Source organism: Python bivittatus, unplaced genomic scaffold (genome assembly GCF_059951505.1).
Source record: "Python bivittatus isolate LINGU-HERP-01145 unplaced genomic scaffold, Pbiv_v1 ctg000590_np1212, whole genome shotgun sequence".
Taxonomy (NCBI): Eukaryota; Metazoa; Chordata; class Lepidosauria; order Squamata; family Pythonidae; genus Python; species Python bivittatus.
The window spans coordinates 22313974-22340715 of record NW_028277086.1 but is presented as its reverse complement, the minus strand read 5'-3'; the positions used below and the strand labels follow the sequence as shown (position 1 = coordinate 22340715).

The window sequence follows — 26742 nt, the reverse complement described above, 5'->3', positions numbered from 1 at the left end:
TGTGGGATAATTTGGAGATTTATGAAGTCTTATGAGGGGAAAATAGAAGAAACCGGGAAACTGGAAATGTTTAGTCTTGAGAACAGAAAACTGAGTGGGGGTATGACAACACTTTTCAAATACCTAAAAGGATGTTACATAGAAGGCAGACAAACACATTCTGCAGTTTCTCAGAGAGCAGGGCACAGCATTTTTTATTTAATACATAGTAAGACAGGCTTCAGTTGTGTATTAGAAAAAAATCCCTGAAATAAGCGTTGTTTGCCAATGGAACCAATTTCAAGAGTGGTGGTAGCTCCCCTTCACTGGGTATGTTCAAGCAAAAACTGGACAAACATCTGTTGTAGATACTTTAATTTGGATTCCTGCATGGAACATGGGCTTGAGCGGCCTAAATAGCACTTTCCAATTGCATAAAATTCCATCTATATAATATAAAGAATGACTTTAAAACCATCTATTAATTTATGGAATTTTCATTGGAATGTCAATAACTATACCTATAACAAAATAATAAGCTTCTAAAAACTATTCTCTTTAAAACATGTTTCCCCTTTTTTTTTTAAAGCCATAAATCAAACTGGGAACCAAAGTAAAATTACATTGGGAAAGGGGAAATCCAAACTGTGCTGTAGTACAGTAGAATTTAAAACACTGTACTGCATATGACTGTGGGCAATGAGATCAGATTCAAACTGCAATTGTCCACCAGCTTGCCAAGGCCCCTAAACTTCCTCTGGATGACTAGGGAACATGGGAATGCAGTGGAGTAAAAGGAAATTTCACCACTTGAACAGGAATTTGCTTATGTGATTATTCAGCTCTCTTTCATATGTGCATATCTGATTATGTGCCATCAAGTTGGTGTTGACTCTTAGCAACCACATAGATTTTTTCCATGATGATCAGTCTGTACCTTGAGGCTTTAGGTCTTCCTATCACCATAGTAACTTAGTCCATCCATCCTACTGCTGGACATTCTCTTCTCTTTTCTTCCATCTTTTCTAGCGTTAGAGACTTCTCCAGAGAGCTAGGTTTTTGCATAATGTGTCTGAAGTAGGATAATTTGAGGCTGGTCATTTGCACCCAGAGTGAGAACTCTGGGTTGATTGGTTCAATTATCCATTTGTTTGTTTTCTTGGCTATCCATGGTATTCTCAGGAGTCTTCTCCAACACCAAAGTTAAAAAGTGTCAATACTCTCTTCTATCCTGCTTCTTTGAAAACCAACTTTTGCTTCCAATAGAGTGTCACAGGAAATACCATTGCTTATGCTAATCTCTGTAGGCATCAACACATCACAGCACTGGAATATCTACCATGTGCTAGTTTGCAGCATATTCTTGACTGCTTGTTTCTTTACTGTTGAGAGAAGCTACCTACCTTTTTGATATCTTCATTGTCAGTTCTAAGGCTAGTTGTTGTGCCTGTTTTCATTAGTCTGGTCTTCTTTATATTCAATTTTTAGTCCATTTTTTATTGTGCTCCTTGACTTTTATTACTATAATAAAAGATCTTTGTATTTTCAGCTATCAGAATAGTGTCATCACATAGCATAAATTATTGATGTTTCTTCCTCCAACTTTAGAACTATATTCATCTTCCAATTTAGCTTACCTCAATATATATTCAGCATATAAGCTGAATAAATAAGGAAAGAGTATACAGCCTTTTCGCACTTCTTTGCCAACCTGGAGTCACTCCATTTCACCATGTTCTATCTGTACTGCGGCTTCCTGACCTGTGTATACGTTTAGCATGAGGACAAGATGTTCTGGGATTCCCATTTTTCTAAGCACATTCCACAGCTTGATGTGATTCACACAATCAAAGGCCCTTCTGTAATCAATGAAGTACCAACTGACTTCTTTTTGCTATTCCTTGGTTTTCTCAATTATCTAGCATGCATCAGCAATATCTTGTGTTCCCTGGCCTATTCTAAAGCCAGCTTAAACATCTGGCATCTCTTTTTCCATATGCTCTGTGTTAGATGATCTGAGTAAGCATTATCTACTATATTATAAACCATATTCTTTCTAGATTTAAAGTTTTTTACAAAAGTTTGGGATTTCACATATGGAGTATATCTGCTTGGCATATGCGTGCTTTTGATAGCACCTGGAGAAGTTTTGCATATGCAAATATAAAAAATATTACTAATATATTTTTAATTTTTTACCCTACCTCTTTTCCATGGGTTCAAGGCAACATGAAGAACATGCTAATTTCCCCCCATAAGTACCCTATGAGGTTGACTGGGCTGAGAGGGAATAATTACAACCCCCCCCCCCCCAGCAATATTCTTAGTACAGAGTAGAACCTGAACTTAAGTTTCCTAGGTTCAGGCCCAGCACTCTAAGCACTATACTACAATAACTGTAATAGCATGTATGTTATTAATTAAATGAGTGACACTTAAGTAATTTTTTCCCACAAATCTGCTACAAGAATTCTAATACATATCAAATATGTGTGGATAATAAGGATGAAGGAGTTAAATGGTATCAGACACCAATATTATTTTAACTTACAGATTTACCTAACATTTAACACAACCAAGCTCTGAGTACTGTTTTTTCGGGGGGACCACACGGGAATGTTGGCAGGGGGGAGGGGCAATTTTAAGACCAATATCAGCATCTCGTGAGTGTATGTATATACAGTACATATACACAAAGAGATTAACTTACTATGTGTGTCTCCTTTATTTATTTTGGATGATATATATTTAGGATGATTTTGTTTCAGTAATAATTTTTATTAAAGTTTAAAAATACAGAGATAAAAAAACTAATGCAAACTAAGAAAAATATAAAAATAAAAAAAAATGAAAAGGGAAAAGAAGAAAAAAAGGAGGAGGGAAAAAAATATATGTAGATGTAGATGTAGATGTAGATGTATGCATGCATGCATGCATGCATGCATGCATATGTACATATATAAAGAAAAAAGAATATATAAAGAAATGACTTTCCCCTTCATTAAGACAATTACAAATTTCAGTAACTTATCACCTTTGCTAACATTTCAACCAAAGATCTCTTCATCCCGTATCTTGTCTTTTATCTATTAGTAAATAATAAAACCTCATGATTCAATCTTAATCGACAAAATCCATTAAGAGTTACCAGAAATAACAATATATATAACATTAACCAAGTAAATCAATTTCATTTCCTTTACACAATAACTTATCATTTTCTCTAAAAATACAACAGCAACAACAAAAAAATCTTCTTCCCATATTTTATCTTATATCTATAAGCAAACCTATAAAAGCTCATTGTTCAAATTTAATTTTAAAAAATCCATTAAGAGCTACCAGAAAATCTTAATCTTTAAACCCTTTAAATAATATCCCACAAATTAATTTATCATTTTCTTTTTTGTCTTCTCTCAGAAATTCCTTCGCAAATTTAACACTTTCTTTCAATTTTAACATCATAACCCATCATTTTCTCTAATCATTCAGCAAAAAAATCTCTTCTCCCCAGGAGAAGGTCTCGTCATTCAGTCCTGGTCCAGAAAAATCCATTAAACATTACCAGAAGAAAAAACATCATATATTTTAACCTTGATCGAAAAACTGACTTTATAACCCTTCTTTTTGGTTTTAAAAGCCTTGATGTTTATTCCTTTTAAGTAATGTCCCAAAAGCTTATTTCTTTTCATTCTGTCTTTATCTTTTCTCAGAAACTCCTTCGTAAGTGTAACACATCCCTTTTGTAAGTCCAAAATAAGAAAGTTGTCCAAATCAGTCTTCTGCATTGAAATCCACACATCCAAGTCACTCTTCTGATTTATTATTTGTTTGTCCTTTTTAGCTATTAAAACATCAGCCGGTTTCATTTGTAAGTCCTGTGCAGCATCTTTGGCAGTATCATTCTTATATTCTATGATTTTTAAATTCATATCCCAAACAGCCTGATTCTCAGTTATATCTCCTCTATCTTCTCTTTAAAACACATTTTTGTAGTATTAGATAATCTTAAGAGAAAGTTCTGAGTACATTGTTGCCAAATATCCTTGAAAACTTCCAGAGTTAAAATACTTTTCTCCATTAGTGGGTCTTCTCCTTTAATTGTAACCTTTAGTCCTTTCTGGTTGCCTCTAGTAACCAGCCTTCAAGGTCTCTTTTTATCATGTTTTTCTCTAATCCACACCATTTTTCTCATGGAAAGATTTCTTATAGTTATCTTCATATATATTTTAAAAGGATTTTAAACAAACCCCAGGAAGGATTCTTATAGTTAATTTCAAACTCTTATTTCCAGTCAATCTAGCCCCTTAGTCCGTTTATAACTTTCCAAAATCAACATTCTAATCACACTTTTGCGTATTTCCAAATATATTTTTTTCCTTTAAGTTCTTAAACTTACATGAAATTTCTGTCATTGAAGGAAAATCACCCAGTGAAATAAAACTTGTCTTTCTGAAGGTCCTTAGTGTCCAAAAAGCAATTTACAAGCCATTTAGAGAAATGATTAAGAAAGGAAGTGGGCAAACCCAGTGTCTCTTTGAAGGCTTCGAACCACCACGGCTTGGGCAAGCTGACTCTCCCAGCTCCCAGAACTCTAAAACTCGCCAGAGACCGCTGTTTTACAGTCTTGTCATGGGGAGCCTCTGTAAGAAGCCCTATGGGCGATCCCAAGTCTTCCCCTTTGTCTGGGGAGGAATTTTGAGGTGCCAATCCGTTCATCGGCTCCTCATTCTGCAGTGGTTGTTGGCTCCTCTCAAAGTGAAGCTTTCTTCAGTTCACCATTGCTTCCCCAGAAGTCTAAAATAATATTTAGGACAAATTTTGAAGTACCTATACCTCCTCAGCTATGCCAAAGGATCTTTAAATGTTAAAAGGATTTTTTAAAAAACTGCATCTGCTTACATAATATATTCAAAAATATGACAGAAAAAAAGAACGTCTTTGATATTTTAATGAATGTTGCAAATATCATATGATTAGCTTCCTTTTCTAACTGTAATCAGCTTGGCAGATTTGAAAGGGATATTTTTGGCAAGCGATTATGCAACACTAATAGTAGTTAATTAACTGTCACAAATAGAGTATTATGGTACAGGGGAAAAGTTCCTGCAGGCACTTAAGTACAGTAACATATAAAGTATGGACTTTACATAAACTGGCAAGCCACCCCCAAAATCTGTTTTTATCAAAACTTGGTTAAGTATTTTAAGACATTCTTTCATTACAAATATAAATACAGGTTCTAGCCAGTGGTTTAAAAGTAAATCACCTGGTTCTTGATTAGAAAGCTAGTGTAACATGTAAAAAAATAAGTTTACATTTACAAGGAAGAACAAGAATAAATTTGGGATGCAGCTGTATTTGCAAATGTATCTGACATGTAATATTAAGGAAAAAGACAGCAAGATCAGCCATATTATTTAAAAATTAAGATTCTTATTAAATATATTGCACTCTTTACGTTCTGGTAAAATCTTTCAATCCAGTACAAAAGCTGAACAATGTGATTAGTTCTGTGATTCAATGCCAATTATGCAAATGGATAGCAGTATTTCCCCCTTTTAACACTCTGTAAAAATTATATAATGTACTATATTTTATGAAATACTTTGCATTGGATCCATTAGTGGCACAAATAAATGAGAATACTATTTTGTAAGACAGCACATTTTGCATAAGTAGGCATAGATGATCACCATCTTCAAGCAAGCTTATGTGTGAGAATCAGCATCTGAAGTAAACTTCTTTTGATGTTTTATATAGAGGAGCAAATGGATCCTAGGTTACCATCTACATATGAAATGCAACATATGTTTCTCTAAAAATATCCCCCTCCAAACTTAACAATTAAAAAAGAAAAATTACCTAATTAAGTATTTTGCTTTAACACTCTCATCACAAGTAAATAAAAAGAAGAGAATTGTGCTGTACGATGTGTGCTGTATCACAACAGCAATTCTGAAAAGGTATACAAAATAAACTGGAGAGCTTAAAAAATGGTTATGTCAATTTGGGGTTGTTGTGTTGTGTTGTGGTGTCTTTGAGTGACAAATCCCTGCAGTTTTCTTGGCAAGATTTCTGAAGTAGTTTGTCACTGCCTCCTTCCTAGGGCTGACTGGCCCAAGGTCATCTGCTGGCTTTGCACCTAAGGGAGGACTACAACTCACCGTCTCCCAGTTTCTAGCCTGGTGCCTTAACCACTACATCAAAGTGGCTCTCTACATCAATTTGTACACACTGAAAAATAGATTTCACCTCTAGGGGAAAAAACAGCTTTTCACTCTCTAGATCTTTAATTAAAATAGTCAGAAAAGTTCTGACAATTGCAAAACAATTTCAAAAACAAAAGTGAAAAAAAAAGCACAAGGAAATGTTCTTAAACCTGCATAACTTTTGAAAGAATACACTTTAAATTCTTGGCCTGTGGTGTTGCTTAGCTTTTTGCTGAGTTTAGCCAGAACAGAAAAAACTATAGTTCAGGCTTCCCTAACTGGGTCCTTTCCAGGTGTATTAGGCTACAACTGCCATTAACCACGCTGACTGAGAATTATAGGGACTGTAGATTAAGACATCCCATTTAAGGCAGCTGCTATATCTGATTATTATTATAGCCAAGACTCCTGCAGGAAACCAGAGCTGTTTTAAAAATGTATAGAAAATAATTATTATGCCTGGACAATATTCAACAAGAAAAGAAAATAGAACAATCTGGACTGGTTAAGAATCCTAACCTCAACTTTGCAGATAAACTATCAGAAGGGCAGAATTTTTCCCATTATGACAGACCACCTCAAATTCCAGCTCTGGCCTGCTTAGTCCTTTCTCCTTCCCTGCTTTCCATTTTTTCCCCCATAGTCTTTTCCACATACACCCTTCTCTCTTTTGGGGGGGGAGGGGGGCATTTTAAACACTATTGTACATATGTAAATCTATATGCATAAATAAGAACTGGAAGAAGCAAAAAGAAAAACAAGTATGAGTATTGATGACTGGTGTGGGTCTTCCGGGCTGTGTGGCCGTGTTCTGGAAGTTTGTTTCCTAACGTTTCGCCAGCACCTGTGACTGGCATCTTCAGAGTGCAGGAGCACAGACAGGAGCAGTTCTCTCTGTGCCCAGGGTGATGAACAGTTCACACAATGAACTTGCTAATCACCCCCAGCAGCTCCCCCGTTAACAATTCAATAGAAGAAAAAAAACCCCTGCCTAATCCCCAGGAAGATACACACAGATTCTGACACCAAAACAAGCAGCCACTCAGTAACCCAACCCCCCCCACCTCCAATCCCCCCCTCCCCCCCCAGATCTCTATAAATACCCACAAAAGGGTCACATCACCCTGGGCACAGAGAGAACTGCTCCTGTCTGTGCTCCTGCACTCTGAAGATGCCGGTCACAGGTGCTGGCGAAACGTTAGGAAACAAAACTTCCAGAACACGGCCACACAGCCCGGAAGACCCACACCAGTCATCGTATGCCGGCTGTGAAAGCCTTCGATAAGTATGAGTATTATTGATATTTTAAGATTTTCACCTAAAATACCAGGAAATCTGAATTATTCTGGTTTATCTAAGCTAAAATTGTGAAGTTTCTCTTTGAAATTTATGTTTAGCAAAGTTCATCCTGGGTTGCTACATCATCAATCTTCCCTTATCCCACACAATTGCAATTGTTTAAGTAGAATGATCTTTAAAGGCTCTTCCTCTTGTCTGAGTTACAGTATTATCCATCTGTCCTTGACTTGTCGGAAAACTATATTGACACCTACAATATCTAACCTTCCGTTTTTAAAGGAAGGTGACTGTGCAGCAGCTTCAGAGGACCTTAGAAAAAGCAGATTATCTGGATCCCTTTCAGTTGGGATTCAGACCTAGGTATGGGACAGAAACAGCATTGGTCACGCTTTTGGATGATCTCTGGGGGGATGCGGCTTGTGCATCCATCCTTGCCCTACTTGACCTCTCTGAGGCTTTCAGTACCATCGACCATGGTATCCTTCTGGATTGGCTCAGAGGATTGGGGGTGGGCAGCATGGTGTTGTGCTGGTTCACCTCCTTTCTCCAGGGACAATTCCAGTCAGTGGTGATTGGGGAGGAGATATCGCGCCCTTACCCTCACTATGCGGGGCACCACAGGTTTTGGTGCTCTCCCGTCTCCTATTTAACATCTACATAGCACCACTGTGTGAGCTCATTTGTCACCATGGGGTGAGGTATCATCAATATGCTGATGATACCCAATTATATTGTATATCTCTGGCCTGGCAAATTAAGCAATTCTGCAAATGTCTTATCTTGGTGCTTGGAGACTATAAGGATCTGGATGGGGAACAACAGGCTTCAGCTGAACCCTGGCAAGATGAGTGGCTTTGGGCTTTGGGGACTGTGCCATCTTTGGTGCTGGATGGGGTGGCACTGCCCCAGACCTGGTGTGCAATCTGGGGGTCCTTCTGGACTCACAGCTCCTGCTCAAAGAGCAGGTGGCAGTCGTGGCTAGGAGGGCCCTTGCACAGCTTCATGTTGTGCACCAGTTGCAATCATTGCTAGAACAAGGGACCCTGCTCACTGTCACTCATACCCTAGTCACCTCCCAATTGGACTACTGTAATGCACTCTACATGGGGCTGCCCTTGAAGAGTAACCGGAAGCTTCAGCTGGTGAATGCAGCGGCGCAGGCAGTTATATGTGCCTCTAGACCACCACACGTTACACCTCTACTCCACGAGCTGCACTGGTTGCAAGTTTGCTTCCGAGCCCAATTCAGGGTGCTGGTTTTAACCTTTAAAGCCCTTCATGGTTTTAACCTTTAAAGCCCTCATGGAGCCGGGTTATCTGAGGAACTACCTCTCCCCAGTTATATCTGCCTGTCCCATAAGATCTGGCAGAGAAGGCATGTTGCGGGTCCCGTCTGTTAGGGAACTACACTTGGAGGGTCCCAGGAGGTGTGCCTTCTCTGCTGTGGTGTCCACCTTATGGAATCTACTCCCCTCTGAAGTGAGGTTAGCACCATCCCTGTTAATGTTCCACGAGTCCCTCAAGACTTCTGTTAGGGAACTACACTTGGGGGTCCCAGGGGACCAGTGAGAGTTTGAGGCGGCTCCCTTACAGCAGTTAACATTCATCCTCGCTTGTGCCTTCTGCTTTTTTATGTGTTTAACCATGGTTGTTTTTTATATATTTATTGTTTTTAATTCAGTGTTGTATGCTGCCCAGAGTCACTGCTTGTGAGATGGGCGGCCATATTAATTTGACAGACAGAGAGACAGAGAGACAGAGAGTCAGAGAGTCAGAGAGACAGAGAGACAGACAGACATGTGTTGCTTCTCCCAGTGATCTATTCTAACAAGAGCTTGATGCTGGTAGATGGTGCTGTCCTTACTTATGGTATAGAAGGTACATTAAAGATAAAGATGACTGGATTCTTCAGCTTTATTTTCTTCCCTTCCTACCAAACATTACCAGCTGTCAGGAAAACATCCATCCATCAATGTCCTTAACAAGGGAGGGGGAATGGGAAAGAGGCAGGTTTTGACAGATGGCTTTGCACAGGTCTATCTCTCTTTGGACATGGGTTTAGCATTATTCTGGAGTATTGACAGGCATGGGAAGAGTTGCACTTTGAGGCAGGAGAGGGAGGGCACGTTCTTCTCCCATTTCATTCTAGCGCTCCTACTCTGGCCTCTGCTTATCAGCTGTTGTTCACAATGATCCAGGTCCATAAGCACAGGATCAGCATGGACATCCTGCAGGCACATGGGACAAGCTGTACTCTCTCATTGCTAAGGATTAGTCCTGGACAGTGCCAAGGTACCAAAAGGCAAGGGCATGCCTGCATTAGCCTAAAATGACCAATAAGTGCTGGGCTGAGCCCACTCCCCAGTGGTTGAAATTGCAGTTACCTGACACCACCACCTAAAGAAGCTACTGAAATGTTATCAGATTGCAATTATGGCAAAACTGCTATGACTTGATGCCAGCTTAACAGGGAAAACACCATTTTAAAACTGGAGCAGCTAACAACTTTGAACTGCACCAGGCATGGGCTGGGGATGAGATAGAACCAATGTAATGTGGACATGACAGAAAAAAAAATGTTGGTAGGGCATTTTTGTGCTGTGGTTGTGAGCAGGTTGGGAACACCCCTAAGATGAAGAGGCCTGATAGGCCTAATTAGACCTGTAGGCCAATGATTCTCCATCCCTGATAAGATAGATTTAAGTCATAGACCCATTGTTTTTTATGCTTTTAGTGTGAGGTAGACTGGAAGCATCCTATGAAAACTGGATTCATCTTTTGAGGAGAAGAGGGGAAAAATTGGAGAATGGACTTCAAAGACAAGGTGGCTGTACTATATCTTCCTTGTTTTTATTTTTAACATGAAAAAATGGAAGTGATGTTTTGACTGCCATGACCAGCTTGGCAGGATACCCTCTGAATTCTGCATTCTGGATACAGTTCAAAATAAATGGTATTGAATTGCTGAGGGTAGCCAATCTGTTGCTTTAAAAAAAAAAGCCTCTCCATTACCTCATTTTCAATGGTAACACTTCACCCAAAAGCTCTTTAATTTCACCCACTATCCAAACTTCACTATATTTCTCCCACCCTCAACTTTTGCAGAGGAATGATTAACCCTAAAAAAATGTATTTGGGGTGGAGTGTTCAGTCCAGCTTGATTGCTGTGGATGCAGCAAATGATCCATATGAACAAGACAGGCAAGAAAAAAATCTGGAACACATACCTATTTCAGGGCCAACTTACTTGACTCCGTGGAGCCAATGAAAACTTAAAACTATAATTCTGTTCTCTGCTGCTGTTCCTATGGCAACAATTCTCTAATCACAGAAAACAGGTCAGATTCCTAGAACTATTCACAATTTCCCTCACTAGTTTTACACTAACCAACTTGTTTAAGATCACCAGCGGACTGTTGCCATAGCAGCTGATGAAAAGAGTGGAAAGAACAACTGTGGAGAGGCAACTGCTTACATATCTGATGTCCTCCATTAACTCTCCTCACATTCCTTTTCCACATTTTGTTTGTACTCTATTGTCTTATTTCCAATATATATTTCTAATATAACTGTAAAGCAATCCAAAGTTGGCATGAATGTTCATGGCTCAAATATGGGAAAGACATTCATATATGAAAATGGAGGATATTTCTCTTCTCTCACTGGAATGGGTTCCTCTGACTGAGACTGAAGAGGAGAACCTAGCAGATTCTCAGCCTACAGTTCATGAGGCAACAGGCTGCCAGCCCCCTGTACTTGATGAGTCTGACTCAGTGTAGACGGTCACTGATTCCAACAATAAGGAATCAGAGCCTATCTTTGGGAGAGTGCCAAGACCTAAATCAGCTAAAGGTCAAGCAGAAAACGTCAGCATGGCTTCTCCAGAGAAAGGGGCATTAACTCTTCTAATTAAGACAACAAAGAATTCTGGTTATAACAGCATTTTCCAACCCCCTCCCATTCTTAGAAACAACTCTCCTGCTTCTGACTTGTGTTCCTGTGACAGCTTGCTCTAGGTTCTTCCCGCTTCTTGCCCCGTGATCAGATTTTGGGCTTGCCGTTTAGACTGGAATTCACTGATATTTGATCAATCAAATGACTTGGTCTCCTCTCAGCACTCCTGCCTCCAAACCTAAGCTAGCAGCTTGTGAACTGACATAATATAAAATAAAATAGGAGGCAGGAGTATTAGATATACTCACTGCCTCAAATTTGATTGATAGACAGACAGACAGACAGACAGACAGATCATCATGACAATCTTTGTCTAAATTACTAGCTCTTATGGTTACCGGTAGAAGATTAATAACATGCTAATAAAAACTCAGATTTCTAACAGCCATATTTCTTGTTGGCATCAGGCTCAAGTTTGCATAGGACAGTAAACATGTGTAAGCTTCTATGTAAAGTGGAGGGGAAGGAGAGATGAATATATTACAAACCTCCACCCCATTGTTAATCTCATCTCCTACTACAAGCAAAGGCAGCAGTGTACAGCTGACAGTTCTCTCTATCCATGGAGCTCTTTTCAAGATTTCAATATTTTTTTAGTAACTACATACTGAGGAATCAGTCAACATAAGTCATTTTCAATACCATTTCTTATTTGATCTGATTTATGTCTCTGTGTTGGGATTCATCTGATTTAGGAAGAAGAATTTCACCACTCAGTCAAAATGGGAAAGGGTGGTAATGTAAAATAATTCATGTAATTTCATGGTACAATTATAGTCTTGGAGTCTTTACTTATTGCTTGCTGTGTTGATGCTGCAACAGCCAAACTTTATTTGCCAACCCACCTTCTTCCTACAGTAGCTTGGGAAAGAGATCTGTATACTAGTGCTGAATTTCTTTCTATCAGCATCCTTTCAAAAAAGATCTGGAAAGGAAGGGGAGCAGTAATAAAAGGCAGAAGTAGTATAGCTTCTAATTCATCAATAAAAAACACAGAAAACATTTTTTACTGCCATTCCCTCCTGCAAACATATTTTGTAGAGCAGGAGCTGAAATTATTACCGAACTAAAATGACTATCCCAACCAATATACTAACCAGAAATAAGATCAAATCACCCACATAAAATTAATGATCTGTAGTAGTAGCAGATGATGACATAATAATTCCAATGGTGCTTATGAGAGTGAAATTAACTTTTTAACAATGTCAGGATTATGTACCTATAACTATTAAACTACTGGCAATATATATCTTTAGGACTGGAATTCAATGTTAACTTGATGAAATATAAGTATTTCACAAGTATTTGGATATATTTTTGAAAGATAATATAGAACAGTATTAAACTTGAAAATTATACAAAATATGATACAATCCTATCAGCAGCCTTTCAGGCAAAAACCTCAAGGGATACTGCAGAATTCAGAGCTGGATGGAATAACACAGGTTTACATGGGATGGAAAGTATCCCCCTTCAGAATTAGAATCACATCAGACAAATGACATCTTGAATCTCCAAGCTCAGTTACTGTCATCTAAGGAAAACATCTTCATGTTTTTAATCAAGCTGCAAATATTTCAAAGCTATCTGAAAACTCAGGAAACTATAAGGAAATGCATGAGATATTAATATGAACAATTAGTTACTAAGGCAACAGTGACAAATATAACTGTGCTGCTTTTATTTCACTATTCTCACCATTTTCTTCTATTATTATTTTCAAATTATTCATGAATAATAAACCTGTTCTATAATTAAAAAGATGTAGGAAAGCTGGCCACCAGCTTTCATAACCTTACTGATCCTTGAAACTGTCAAATAGTTACAAAATTTATCCTAGCTTGTTTTATGGGTTAACTATAAGAAGGGACAATAGGATTTTAAAAAAAATCTTAGGCTGACTTCTTAAAATAAGCCTGGGAAGATCTAACACAAGAGTAGTAGACTCTGTATTTAAATATATAAACTCTGCTTGTGAGGACAAGCAAAGGTGGCCGGCTTGCTGGGTGGCTCTTCCTTACCATTCTTCCCCTTTTTTTCCCCTCACCATTCTTATTATCCTCTACATATGGAGGGCAACTGTCAGAAAAAGGCAGCCTCCTCTAATACAGAACTGGCTCTGATGTTAATGATACTTTGAGTCCCCATTCCAACCTCTGAGCTTCTTGTGCTATAGCTATTTTAGATGTAACACTAACTTAACATCAGCATACAAGTCTTGAGCCTTCTTACACAGCTGTGAAAAGAGGAGAAACTTTCACCTCTTCTTTTAACTATTTAGGAGCATCCCCTTAGGTCCAGAAAACAGTAGTTGTTTCATACATTCCTAATCTCTTACTCTATGACGTAATCAGTTTTCAGATTTACATTTTTAATGCAAATTAAGCATTTCCTATTTACAATGTTGTCATTTTAAGTAATTATGTTTTAATATGTTTGCTGTTCTTGGAAGTCACTACAGAATTCTACCTCTTCTAACAGATGACTTTCTACCAAAAAAAAAAAAGGATCCACCAAAATATATCTATTTAAACAGTATAATGGCAACACATGATCTACATGTTCATTATTTAATATTGAACAATCTGGATACCATACTTATATAAAACAGAGTTTAGCAAAGACACATTTTTTCCTCACAGGCACTAATATAAAATACATTTGCCTTTTCTAATTCATTTACTTATCCTGGCCAGAAAAAAGAAGCACTTATTGCATTCAGTTAAGATAATTAATTACATCAGCACTGATGAGGCTTTTAATAGCTAGTTTACTGTATTAGACCATTTTCTAGCTAACGTCTGTTTTAGAACTATGTTTTAGATCCATTTGTTAAAACAATAATGCAAACATTAATAATAAATTGTCCATAGGATACATATAAGACTTCTAAAAAAAATACACAAAAGCACACATTCAAAGAAAAAAATGTACATGGTACTGTTTTTACAGAATGTGATTGTTTCAACTTTAGAGCTGTATAAGAAAATACATTATTATGCATTTCTTTTAATCCAAGCTAAATTTGTCTTAAGAGACTTGCATTTCTAAAAAATAGTCCAAAATAGGTTCTTAGACTTTTTGTTTTCTTTCCCTCCAAGTCAGGGGCATCTGTGGGGTGTGTATCAAAAGATCACTGGGATAGTACGACTGAAGCCCTGTTTCTCTGTACATGTTTGTGACACTGACACACACATACAAGAGGCAGGGCTTCAACTGCACTACCCTAATCCCCATTTTTTGTCAATTTTCACTCCTACCCCCACCCTACAGATGGCACTACCTCTGTTTTTTCTTTCTAGTCTCTGTAAGATTAAAATCATGATTATATCAATGCAGACAGTGGGCTCTCAAATTATCGTTTAATTGCTGATTGAGAAATATTTGTAAAGATTCTAATTGTCACTACCACATTTCAGAGTCTCATATTCTATCTTTTCCATATTAGAACAGCTAAACTTTTTAGTACACACCAGGGCCAACTGGAGTGGATCTGTGAACAGAGTCTCCTGCTGATTGCCATCAGGACAAATTGCATAAATATAAATAAATAAAGCCTAACAGATTTATTGTGCTAAAAAAAAAAAAAGAGTAAATATTACTACCTCAGAACATGGTATACTTTACTGGAAATTCCCTCCTTTTATTCTGTCAAGATTTTTTAAAGTTTTACATAATTATATAAACAGAACGACTTTTACTGGAAAGATTCGTTCAACGGCATAGTTAGAAGGTATATATTGTAACAAGCCTCATCCTGCACAGTTAGATCCTTGAGATCCAATCACTTATTTTTTACATTGTTCAGTGGAACATGGGAGGTTGTATATTGGAAAATCTCAACAGAAGACTACAAAGGAGAAAGGGCTACACTGGTTGAGTGTTTAAAATAAATACCTTACAATAAAAACGTTTTTAACTTGCTATCATTATGATCAGAGGAGTTTGCTGATGGGAAATACAATACTCCGCAGGAAGGAGGTCTTAAACATTTAAGTTTATGTATATTCTGGCAATTTTAAGTTTGTGCAAGATTTTCTGTGTAGTTTACAGTTATTTAATTTATGTGAGGGTTTATTGTACCTGACCTAATTGTAATGGATTTTTTTTTTTTTTTTTTGGCTTGCATTTTGCTGAACTTGAAGTGACTACTGGCAAACAAAAACTATCTCCTCCCTTTCTCTATAATGAGACTGATACAAATTAATAACTATATTGCTTTAGAACGATCCTGGATATTAGTTTCCTTTTCCAGTGTAGAAATTAAATTGCAATTCCATTTCGAAAAAAACATTCACAATTAAATATTTTTGATTGCATTTACTGATAAAAACCATATTAACCAGATCTCATTAGGGAAAAAATCAACAAAAGAGAAAGGGCAGAATTCTTACTCACAAAAAGCTATCCATTATTCATATTTTTTATGAACTGCATAAAACTGTATGTCATCAATTGTTTTAAAAAATATATTTTTAAAGAAGTACAAAATATATGCTCCACTGTCCTCTATTCATCAGCAAGTGTCAGGCCATTAACAATTGCTAACAATGTACACAGCATCTAAATTCATGTACTTTTGAAGAAGAAAAGTAGAAGAATTACTGATATTTTTCAAAAGGAGGTTCATTAATAAAAAAACTAACAAGTATTTTATATATGTGAGTAAATATTGCTATACATAAAATAACAGTTTTATTAACAACTATCCTTTCTGCACCAAAGTAGAAATCTTGTGAATGGCGTGAACTTTCATACAAGTAAGACTGACAACACAAATAAATTACTTATTTAAAAAACAGCATAAAGTCGATTAATTTCTCTCTGACTATCTTTAAGACTTAAAGTCACTGACAGTTGTGACAACACTGAATGTTCACAAATATCCTAATTTCCTAAGGAAAGGTTAGATGCATTAATTTCTTCAATGGGGGAAAGAAAGAGTCAGCTAGGTCATAGAGAAATAAATAATACTGCAATGTGCAATTGAAAAAATGCACTGCAAATTTTATTTATTTGTAAACTGTATTTTCTAGTTCAGAGCAGCAAGTTAAACACTGGATTGTATCCAATTGCGTCCCCCAATATTACAAGGCTCTTTGACTCAGCAAAGGCTGAGTGGAAACTTTTTTTAAAAATCTGACAATTTATTCTGCAGTACATCTATGACCTTCCATACTGTTCCAGAAGTCCTGCAATAATTGGGGATAAAGTAGGATAAGTGCAAGAGAGGTTCATCTCTTTCTCCTATTTTCTGCACATCTAATATTTCTAAGGACTCTCTAATGTTTCATTCAAAAATTGCTTCGTACTAGTCCAAGTTTTAAAATCTCTGGATTGAAAAAGGCTTTCCCCCAGTGTAGGAAGGAATGACTTCAAACACACATACAGAGGAACTGTATTTTAGAGAATATGGGGATAAAGTATTACGCTTAGTTCCAAATGCATGAGATTATCAGTTTAGAGACAGGAAACCAAAGAGAAAGACCAGGCTACTTCTATTTGTAAGATTTTAGTAATATTCTTTCATAGTAATATTCCATATGAGTACATGCTATTGCTGTATGTTTAACACAGTGCATAATATTCACATAATTCCCAACCATGTTCACATAATTCCCAACCACAAGGAAGAAGATGGAAATATATACTTGTATCATGTAGAAATAATAAATCAAGAATATCCACACAGCATGCAACAACATTAGGAAAGCAAACTGTACATAAGAACTTACAAAATCAAAGTCACCATCTTGGGGAACTTTCCAGTTATCAGGGAAAACATTCTTCGATATGTGGTAAGATTCATGTATATTCTGATTGCAGTTTTCATGACCCTTATTCTTGGAATCCTGTTTATCAAAGTAGTCCATAAATGAAGGTCGCTGAGCCTGTGGTGATGTAGCATTTCCTGATTTGAAAATAAGAAAAAAGTAGTTAAAATACAAAGAGAAACCATTCAAAAAACTCAAAGTGAATTATGCTGGCACAAAAGTTATCATTAACTAATTTTAAAAATATTAATGCTTTTTACTAGAAATTAAGATAACATGATACGGTGACAGTACAGCCAGGCAGAAGACAACTAGAATGACAGAACCATACAAAATGATTTTATAATTAAGACAGTATGCAAATAAGTGGTCTATAACCAATTGATAACCAACGTATACACTGAAATTAGACTGGAATGTAATCCCTTTATATTCAGCAAGTGACACCACTTGGCTGACCTTGTGTGAACAGTAAGTTAAACAAGGCCAGGCCTAGTTAATACTGGGATGGGAGAGCTCCAGGGAATTCCAAGAGCAAGAGAGAAGCAAGGAAGAGAGAGAGAGATTAGACTGCAGAATATAACAAAGAAATCAAAATACTTTCGTATTTTGGCAAAGAAAATTAGAAGAACTTATTCATGAAATCACCAAATCTTAACTCAGCTTGAAGACTTCACTTATGGATAACGGTAAATAAGGTTTTCACGAAAAGTTATCTTGTTTCATATAATTCACAGTTTTAAAAATTAATTAAGTAATTACCCAAAGGAAAATAATATCTTATCTGGCTATTCAAGACCCAAGTAAAGTTTCTTAAAATCATCCAATTGTACATCAAAGTAGTGAAGACAAAAGAGAGATTCTAAATACAATTTTGTTTTATGGGGAAAAATAATTCTTTGTTCTTGTAGAAAGTGTAGATGCATATTACTTGTCAATTTTTCAAGCTATTAGTGATGATTAAAAACAAATTTGCTAAGAATACCCTATAGGAAGAGAAAGTAATGCCTAGCTTCTTGAAATTCCTTTTTTTAAAAAACCCTGCAATAATACACAAGAGAAATGCACTGAAATCACTTAGTTAGATGTTCATAAAATGTATAAGTTTCACATTAAAGCATAATGCTTGACTTTTGGAATGTCACAATCATTTCCAGAATTGGCTCATTACTACTTAGGCTGAATTTGGGAGGAAGATATATTAACAGAATTCATTCCCAGCTCAAAAGCCCCCTTCAAGGACTTATATTTTGAAAGAAATAGATCAGAAGTTATAATCCTAATACTACAATAGTAGCAAGAGACATATTAAGAATCCCTGCCTTTAAACTAAAATTATAGGTATTAGAGTAAAACAAACAAACCTCTATTAATAAATGTATTAAAGGGGGATTACAGTAGTATAATGGTATAACAACTGCTTTGCATGCCACAGATACTGTTATACTCTCTGAGATTTTAATTTAAAGAGCAGATTTGAGAAAGATCTCTGCTTGCAACTTACCCAGATATAGCATACTGCAGTGGGCTGGATGGACAATTGGTCAAACTTAGCATTAAGTTTATACATGCATTCATGAATTGAAAGAGAAAACAGCAATTTCTATGGAGCATTCACATTGCGATCAGCCAAGGAAAAGGCACATCCAAGATAAATGATGAAAAGCACAAGAGTTAAGAATTTTCGTCACTAGAAATTAAAGAAATACCCTAGGCTTCAGACTCCACAAGAGTACAGGAAGAGTTATGATAATAAAAAAAAATGAAGTGGATCAGAAAACATGGGTATATTGTACAAATGTTTACGGGGAGCCCATAAGCAGGACAAAGGGGCAGCAGCATCTTCTCAGTCATGTTCCTCAACAACTGTCCTGGGAAGCATACTGCTTCTGATACTGGAAATAATATATAGCCATTGTAATTAATAGTTATTGATAGCTTTGTATCAAATGTCTTTTGAACTCATCTAAGCATTTCCATGCTTTTTGATCAGATCTAAAGCCTGCTGCTTGGTAGTTTGAAAAGTTACTGTCTAGAACAATTAACTCTCTTCTATGCCTTTCTAACATCCTCTTCAGGAATAGTTTAAAGAGAATGAACAGCAGTAAAAAGTACACATTTTAGATTTCTTTTTTTATAATGCATAGAAACCCCATTAACTTGTGCAATATGCTTAAAAGTTTTCTATTAGTTTTCTTTATCATATCTTATCTACTTTCATCCAACTTCTTGCATTAAATATAGCACCAACTTTAATCTTCTTTTTCCTTCATACATTGTTCATTTCCCAAAGCCTAGTATCTTGCTTGGACTTTGAAGGGTAGGATTGCTAGTCCCACTATACAGATTTGTCTTGAGTCTTTATTCTAAATTAACTTACTTTCTGACAATTTGCATCCTTAATAGCTACTAAGATGCAGATTCATAATAGATTGTATAATATAACCAAAAGATTATACGTACTTCTGAACTGTATGTTCAAACCTGTTCTTTGGATTTTTTTTTAATTTTCAGGAGGCATTACTATCTCTACCCTTTAAGAATCTAAAGAACTTCAACTTATCTACTATCCTAGATAATATTAAAAGCATTCCAATCCAACTTTCTATTCCATGTTGAGAAATAGAACAAATTCAGAAATCTTTAAGCAGAATGTGAGCATGACCACATCTTTCAGTTAATGATCCCAAAAAACTGATCTTGAGAGGAATACTATCTCTGATGCTATTATTAATATGAAACCCAAGGCTACCATAACTGAATTGCAACAATCCAGACAACTACTAGATATCAGAAAAAAGATAGCTTTAGCCTGCTTGCTGCCATCTAGTGGTTATCTAGATTTTTACAGCCCAGATATGAAAACCCTAATACAGTAGTCCTCAGGTTATGACCACTCATTCAGCGACCATTAAAAGTTATGACGGCACTGAACGAGGGGGACTTACAACCAGTCCTCTGAGTTCTGGCCATTGCATTATCTCCACGGTCACATGATCATGATCTGGGTGCTTGGTGGCCAGCTCATGATTACAACATCACAGTGAACCATGGTCACATCATTGACGTTTCCAGCATTCCCTGTTGGCTTCCCACAAAAAAAGTCAACTGGGGAAGCCAGCAGGTTGTAAGTTGCTCCTGCTCCCACCGTTATTTTGCCCATCCATGATCCTGTAGCACCTGCCTGCAGCACCACCACACACCTGTCTGCACTCCATAGCAGCTGCCTGGGGCACCCCCACAGCACCCACCCGTGCTCCATAACACCTGCCCACAGCACCCACAGCTTGCCTGTAGCTCTCACCTGCCAGTCTGCTTGCCTGGGACTCCTGCTTCTTTCCACTTAATGACCACATGATCCTGGGGTTACAACGGCAACCAGGACTGGTAGGATTGCTGTTGCTAACTGATGCGGTCATGTGAAGTTATGCTTTACGATCAGATTGCTTAGCGATAGAAATTCACTCTCAGTTAATCAAGAGTGAAATGTGTTACAAGAAATTACTGCTTAATTCAGTATCTCAAGTCTTCTAATCTTCTTTTAACATAATGTCAAGCAAATTCATTTAGGAAATTTCAATGAATAATTGAAGATACTATATATTAAGGTAGTTTGAAGACAAGCAGCATGAATAACAAGAAATAGAAAAAGCCCAGAGACAATGAATTAAATCAGTTCAAGCAAAGAAAAGGTATTATTCAAGAGTTTTTTAAACATGCATATCACTAAAAAATACTTAAAGCTATTCAACCATAATTTTTGATTATAAGATTATATGCATATTCAAATTTATCCAAAATGGCACAATATTTGAAGGATGCAGCACATCTATGTATGCATTTAAAATGCCCTTAATTCAAAACATTCTATAGCTCTAGCATACGTTGTCATTTTTTCCATTCCTTCTACACTAAATTGTTGCATTACCAGCTTGAATAAAACAGTAACATTTGAAAACATAGATTCCCATAACATAGCATAAAGCATGCAAAAGAATTAGAGCTCCAAAGATGGAAATTCAGGGATCTTGAACTGCCTTCCAGAAGAAATCAACATATCTGAGCGTTTTTTACAGTTTGTTATTCTGTTTTGGTAGCTCAAGTGAACAAACTATTGGAAAGCAGTTGCCAGGGAAAATTTTAAAAATTCAAAATACAGATGAATTTCAGTTTGCACAAACCACATTAATGTAGCTAGTAGCTATATTATCCCAGATGTATTGGTCTTAATTCTAACATTCATATAACTGAATTAAAGTGGTTATTCACTGCTTACACTGCTGGGAAAAAACCATTTAGAAAAGCATTTAAAATGTTTCTTTTAAAAAAGAAAATTGAAACATACTTTTCATGGTTCCATCTTCATCTTCTTCTTCATCATCATCATCACTGTTTATTACCATGGTCCCCAAGTCCGACTCTAGCATGGTGCTGTTATGTTCAATCATAGTCTGAGCACTATCACTCATTGTACTTGTGGCCCTCATTGTACCTGCATTCTCGGATGTAGTTTTCACCATGGTGTGGGAATCGAGCTCATCTTCATCCTGCAAACAAACATTGAAAAAAGAAATTACCTTCAAAGACACTCTGATCATGAGAACACTGTGACCTTCAACAACCAGGGCACTGCAAAGCATTCGAAGGGGTACTTTGCAAAGGACATCAGTGCAAGGAAAGCCCACCTTCTAAAAGCAGTAGAGCCATTCTTCAGAAGGGTCAGCACCAGATGTTCAAGGACTTTCCCAAGTGGTGTCCTTCTTTCCTCAAAACAGCAACACAAAGCTTGCTATGGGTCACAGCTCCCCCAATGCTTTGGGGAGGAATGTTCTGTTCATATGAAGATACTTTGCAAGTCATGTAATACAGTGGTACCTCGGGTCACGAACGCTTCTGTTCACGACCAATTCGGGTCACGAACAGCTCCGTTCGCAAAATTTTGCTTCCGTTCGCGAATGCCGGATCGGGTGACGAACAGGATCCGCGGCCATTTTCCCTCCCGTGACACATGGCCGTGGCTTCCTGTAGGGAGGGGGACTCTCCCTCCAAGCAATAACCGCCTCCCCACCCGCCTTCCTGTCCTCCATGCCAGAAGTCACGTTGAGCAAGGTTAGCGTTCTCTCTCTTCGTACTGTATTTTGTTTCATATTTTTGCGGTTTAAAAAAAAAAAAAATATGGTTCAGAACAGATTAACCGTAATTACATTGAATCTTATGGGAAAATTTGATTTGGGACGCGACCAAAATCGGGTTGCAACCAAATTCGGAGGGGTCAGAACGGATTAACCATATTTACATTGAACCTTATGGGAAAATTTGATTCGGGTCGTGACCAATTTGGGTCGCGACCAGAGTCGCGGAACAAATTATGTTCGTGAACTGAGCGTGATGGACTGGAATGGAGGAAGGGGGGGTGAAAACGGTGCTCTTGTCTCCAGAGCAATGCTCTGGAGATAAGCGGAGGAAACTGGCGCATCCCTAAACATTCCAGAAGATAGTGAATAGTTGTGCCTGGGAACTAGTGGTCAGTCTGAGAAGATTTCTGTAAACAGGCGCTGGCTAATAAACCTTGCTGATTGAACCTGCATGATCTCCAGGAGTTCTTTGGGCTAGGCCTGACACCGAGGTACCACCGTATATTGAAATAAGTGGTCTAAGATTCTATCCCTTGTGATTTTTTGGTTTTTTCTTATATTGATGTTTTTAATCTGTGCAGAATTGCTTGATGAGTGGGCAGTCTTAGAAATTGAAGAGGCAATATATTACATTATTTATTAATTAAATAGTAATAAAAATAAAAGAAGCAATAAATCTTACTGAATAACATACTGGTAAGGCTTAGGACTTACTCTTCTAATTCACATTTTTCTCCCCATCTCCATTCCCTACCTTGCAGCCATAGAAATATATCCTGCTTAGCACAATATTTATGTATTTACTTATGCTACTCTGAAGTGACTTTGGGTCATCTGACTCAATAGCATCTCTCAAAGCATCTTGTTCACTGCTTCTAGATAAGGCAAACTGAGATAAAATTTACACATAGAGCTGAAAATTCTGGGGCAATGAAGAATATTCATAGTATTTTCATGAGGGTGGGGTGGAGGTAGTTAAAAAACATTATTTTTCAAGCATGGCACCTATTCTTCTAGGATCCCTCTAGAAGTTAAACTAGCCCCCATGATACTGGCTTTCAATATGCTCTTTCACAATCACCATTTGTTCTTTTCCATTTTATTTTTATTCTTATAGTTGGTTTTGGTGTTTTGTTTGGGGTTAGCCCTGATGTTTTCAGAGTTATAAAGTAAATTGTTAATTGCTTTGGGTTTTTTTCCTTTTCTTATCATGAAGGTTTGATTACATACATATATTTTTGATAGGACAGATGTTTTATTGTATTTCATTTTATTGTAAGCTGCTGAGAGTTTTAAAGGTTTGGCAGCATACAATTTTAATAATAACAACAATAACAATAACACAAAGTTGACTTTTTCTCTCCAAAAAAGAATTTTATTTTTAGTCATGCCTAAAGAGGACCCATTAAAATCAATTAATGGATCAATGAAACTATTCTCTCTTTTATTTTAATGGATCAAAACTATTGAGAAGCCTGGGTCCAGTCCAGTTTGTGCTCATTTTATTGCTTGCTCTACCATGTTAATCCATAATATCTTTGGAAACTTCCTTTAGGAACATTAAAGCATACTATTTCTACAAAGCCATAGCAAAAACTCAAAAACATTTGGAAAAGGTACCATAAAAGAAAAAGTTATAAACACAGAAAACTGATATACAAATCTGTTTTAAATCACATTATGGGGCCATCAGTGTGATTCCGTTTATTAGCACTCCAAGGCCTCAGGCAACTGAATTTCCCAGCTCTACTACTTAAGAATCTTTTAACCAAACACTATTCAGGACTGAATCTGGTACTTTCTCCATGTAAATTATGTATTCCAACACTAATCCATGCTTTTTTTTTTTTTTTTTTGCTAGGTAACAGCCATAAAACTTCAGTGGACAAGTATTCAGTAAATCTAAAACTAAGTATTTTTTTTTCAAAAATACATCTCAATTGGCAAGGCCAACTTCTCTCATTTTTATACAAAGAGTTTGTTAAAATCATGATAAAAGGGGCAAGAAGAAAACCTGTTGATCCTTTGTAGAAAAGTATCTGCTGAGCAGATGCTTTAGGACTGTGGAACAGAGTTAATTCCAGCAAAGAATACAAAAGCATTTCCAATCAGTGGCAGTAATGTGCCAGGAATGTAAAACAGAGAACTGATGATAATCCAGTTCATGAATCATAAAACCCATATGGAATAGAAGCATTTGAAAACATTATTAGGAAATCCTACTCTCTTTCTGAAGTCAGATGTAGAGGATGTGCACAATATCCAAGCTATTTAAGGACTAACATGCTGTTCTATGCCTCAAGTCCTTTTACAAGGGCACATTCTACTACCCACAAAAAAAATATCAGAATGTAAAAGAACTGCTTCTTGATTGTATAGAAGCTTTCAATTAAGTGTCTAATTTTAGGTGACTCAAATAGAAAGAAAATTCTTGACTTCAGTTTGCTTTGGGGGCCAAATGAGATCAGCCAAATATGCTTCCAAAACCTATTCTAACATCAGCAAGTTTACAAAACGACTCTACATGTTTCACTAACTAATAGAAAAAAACCAAATACCACTAATGAATGCCATGTATCCCGTCATGAAAAACATTCTTGAGTTCTCGGGGGCAGGGAGGAATCATCTTAGGAAGCACTGACTATGCCAGATGATACCCGTAGAATGTTAAAAAATATCATTTAAGGGGGTAAGACAAATCCTGCTTAAAAATATAATGATACTGGTCTTTTATGGATTTTTTTCCTCTTTAACACTGTTTTTCTTCTTAAGCCCTGCTTTTCTTCTTCTTTTTTCCTATCCAATTGAGATATAAATATTCCTTTTATTTTCATACATTGGATTATATTCAGTGATAACTTTGCAGTGACAGAAAACATACCTATGCAAGAGTAGATACTTATTTCAAGGAACTCCTCCTACGGAATGCAACTAACGGCTTCCAAAGAGTCACTTCCAAGCACTGGGGACTATTCTTATACAGTGCATTGTGTTGTTCAGAGCACTTCATAATAAGCAGGCTAGAGTAGTAAAAACTAGATGCTTTACTTGACATCAGCAGAAGAGTTTTCTATGCAAAGTTTCAATTGGATACAATTCAATATATAATCCAAGTGCTTTGGAGGGAGTCATAAAATTACTGCCTTTTTGGATAAACCAAATACCACATAATTAATGATGCTTCTTTTAAAATAGGCAACTAGAACTGCAATTCTATGTATGAGATATTTATAAAGCAGTTAAATCTCATTAGATACACACAGATTTGGTGTCTGTCTGTATATGTATGTGTGTGTGTATATGTGTTCATACTTACTAGCTGAAAGTTCTCATTTTTCAAACTGAAGAAATATCAAGAATAATTTACCTCATTCATATTTATAGATATTTAATTATTAACATAATTTAAAACTCTGAATGAGAATCCCACCTGTACAAAATATTTTCACTTACAAGATAGTCAGCTTCTTTAAAAACTCTGGTGTTTTTTTTTATGAATGGAAGCATCCCTAAAAAATATATCTAGCTTATTCATATGTTAGTTGCATGTAACCTTAAAACTCTAATTCTGAAGCTACACCAATAACTCAATGATTTCTTTCTTTTTGAATAGCAGTCACTGGCCCCCAAATGTGAATCCATTTGAATTCATATATCATAATTTGAACTTTGGCAGTTAATTGACAAATCATTTCCCTTTCCTCAGTAAAGTAAAGTAAAGTAAAGTAAAGTAAAGTAAAGTAAAGTAAAGTAAAGTAAAGTAAAGTAAAGTAAAGTAAAGTAAAGTAAAGTAAAGTAAAATAAAATGAAGTAAAATAATCATTATCTACATGTTCAAAATTCAGACTTCAGCTATTTCAAGCCAAAAAGAAATATGTAAAATAGTTTACATATTCTTAAGTAATCCAAATACTTTATATATTTCTTTTGTTTTTTTGCTAATATTTTCTGCCTTCAATTTAATTCACTTCTTCTCTAGAATAAAAAGTCATGATTTTTCTGTTTACTGTTTCTCTTCTGAACATTTTTTATCCACATTTTCTGTTCATTCTCTTTTCTAGTCTTCACCATCTTTTCCAAAATTCATTTGTATAATATTGCATGTCACCTTCTGTCTTTATGGGATTTTTTTTCTAAAGAGAATGGAAATTCTTATTTCTTTTAATTTTCATAAAAAGTCATATTTAAATATGTCAAATTATTATCATAAATGATTGCATAATTAATTGAATTTTGATTCAATGGTACAATTCCATTGTACATTTCAACAAGAAATGAGGAAAGTAATCAAAATCCAAAAATACTTCCTTCGTGCACAGAAGCTTTACTAAAAGCTTTGGAACAAATTTGCTTTGATGGCTGACTAGAGGTAGATTATAATACGAT

At 36.4% G+C, this 26742-nt stretch overlaps 1 protein-coding gene across 2 annotated transcripts in view; it reads right to left on the bottom strand.

The window, feature by feature from the left end:
* Nucleotides 1-26742, bottom strand: part of STK3 (serine/threonine kinase 3) — a 139817-nt gene that overhangs the window by 37177 nt on the left and 75898 nt on the right. For both annotated transcript variants that reach the window (XM_088149092.1, XM_007424795.4), the window contains 2 exons: nucleotides 21567-21768; nucleotides 17183-17358 (listed from right to left, as the gene is read on the bottom strand). In XM_088149092.1, the coding sequence (XP_088005218.1) occupies nucleotides 17183-17358; nucleotides 21567-21768 (378 nt within the window). The remainder of the gene's footprint in view (nucleotides 1-17182; nucleotides 17359-21566; nucleotides 21769-26742) is intronic.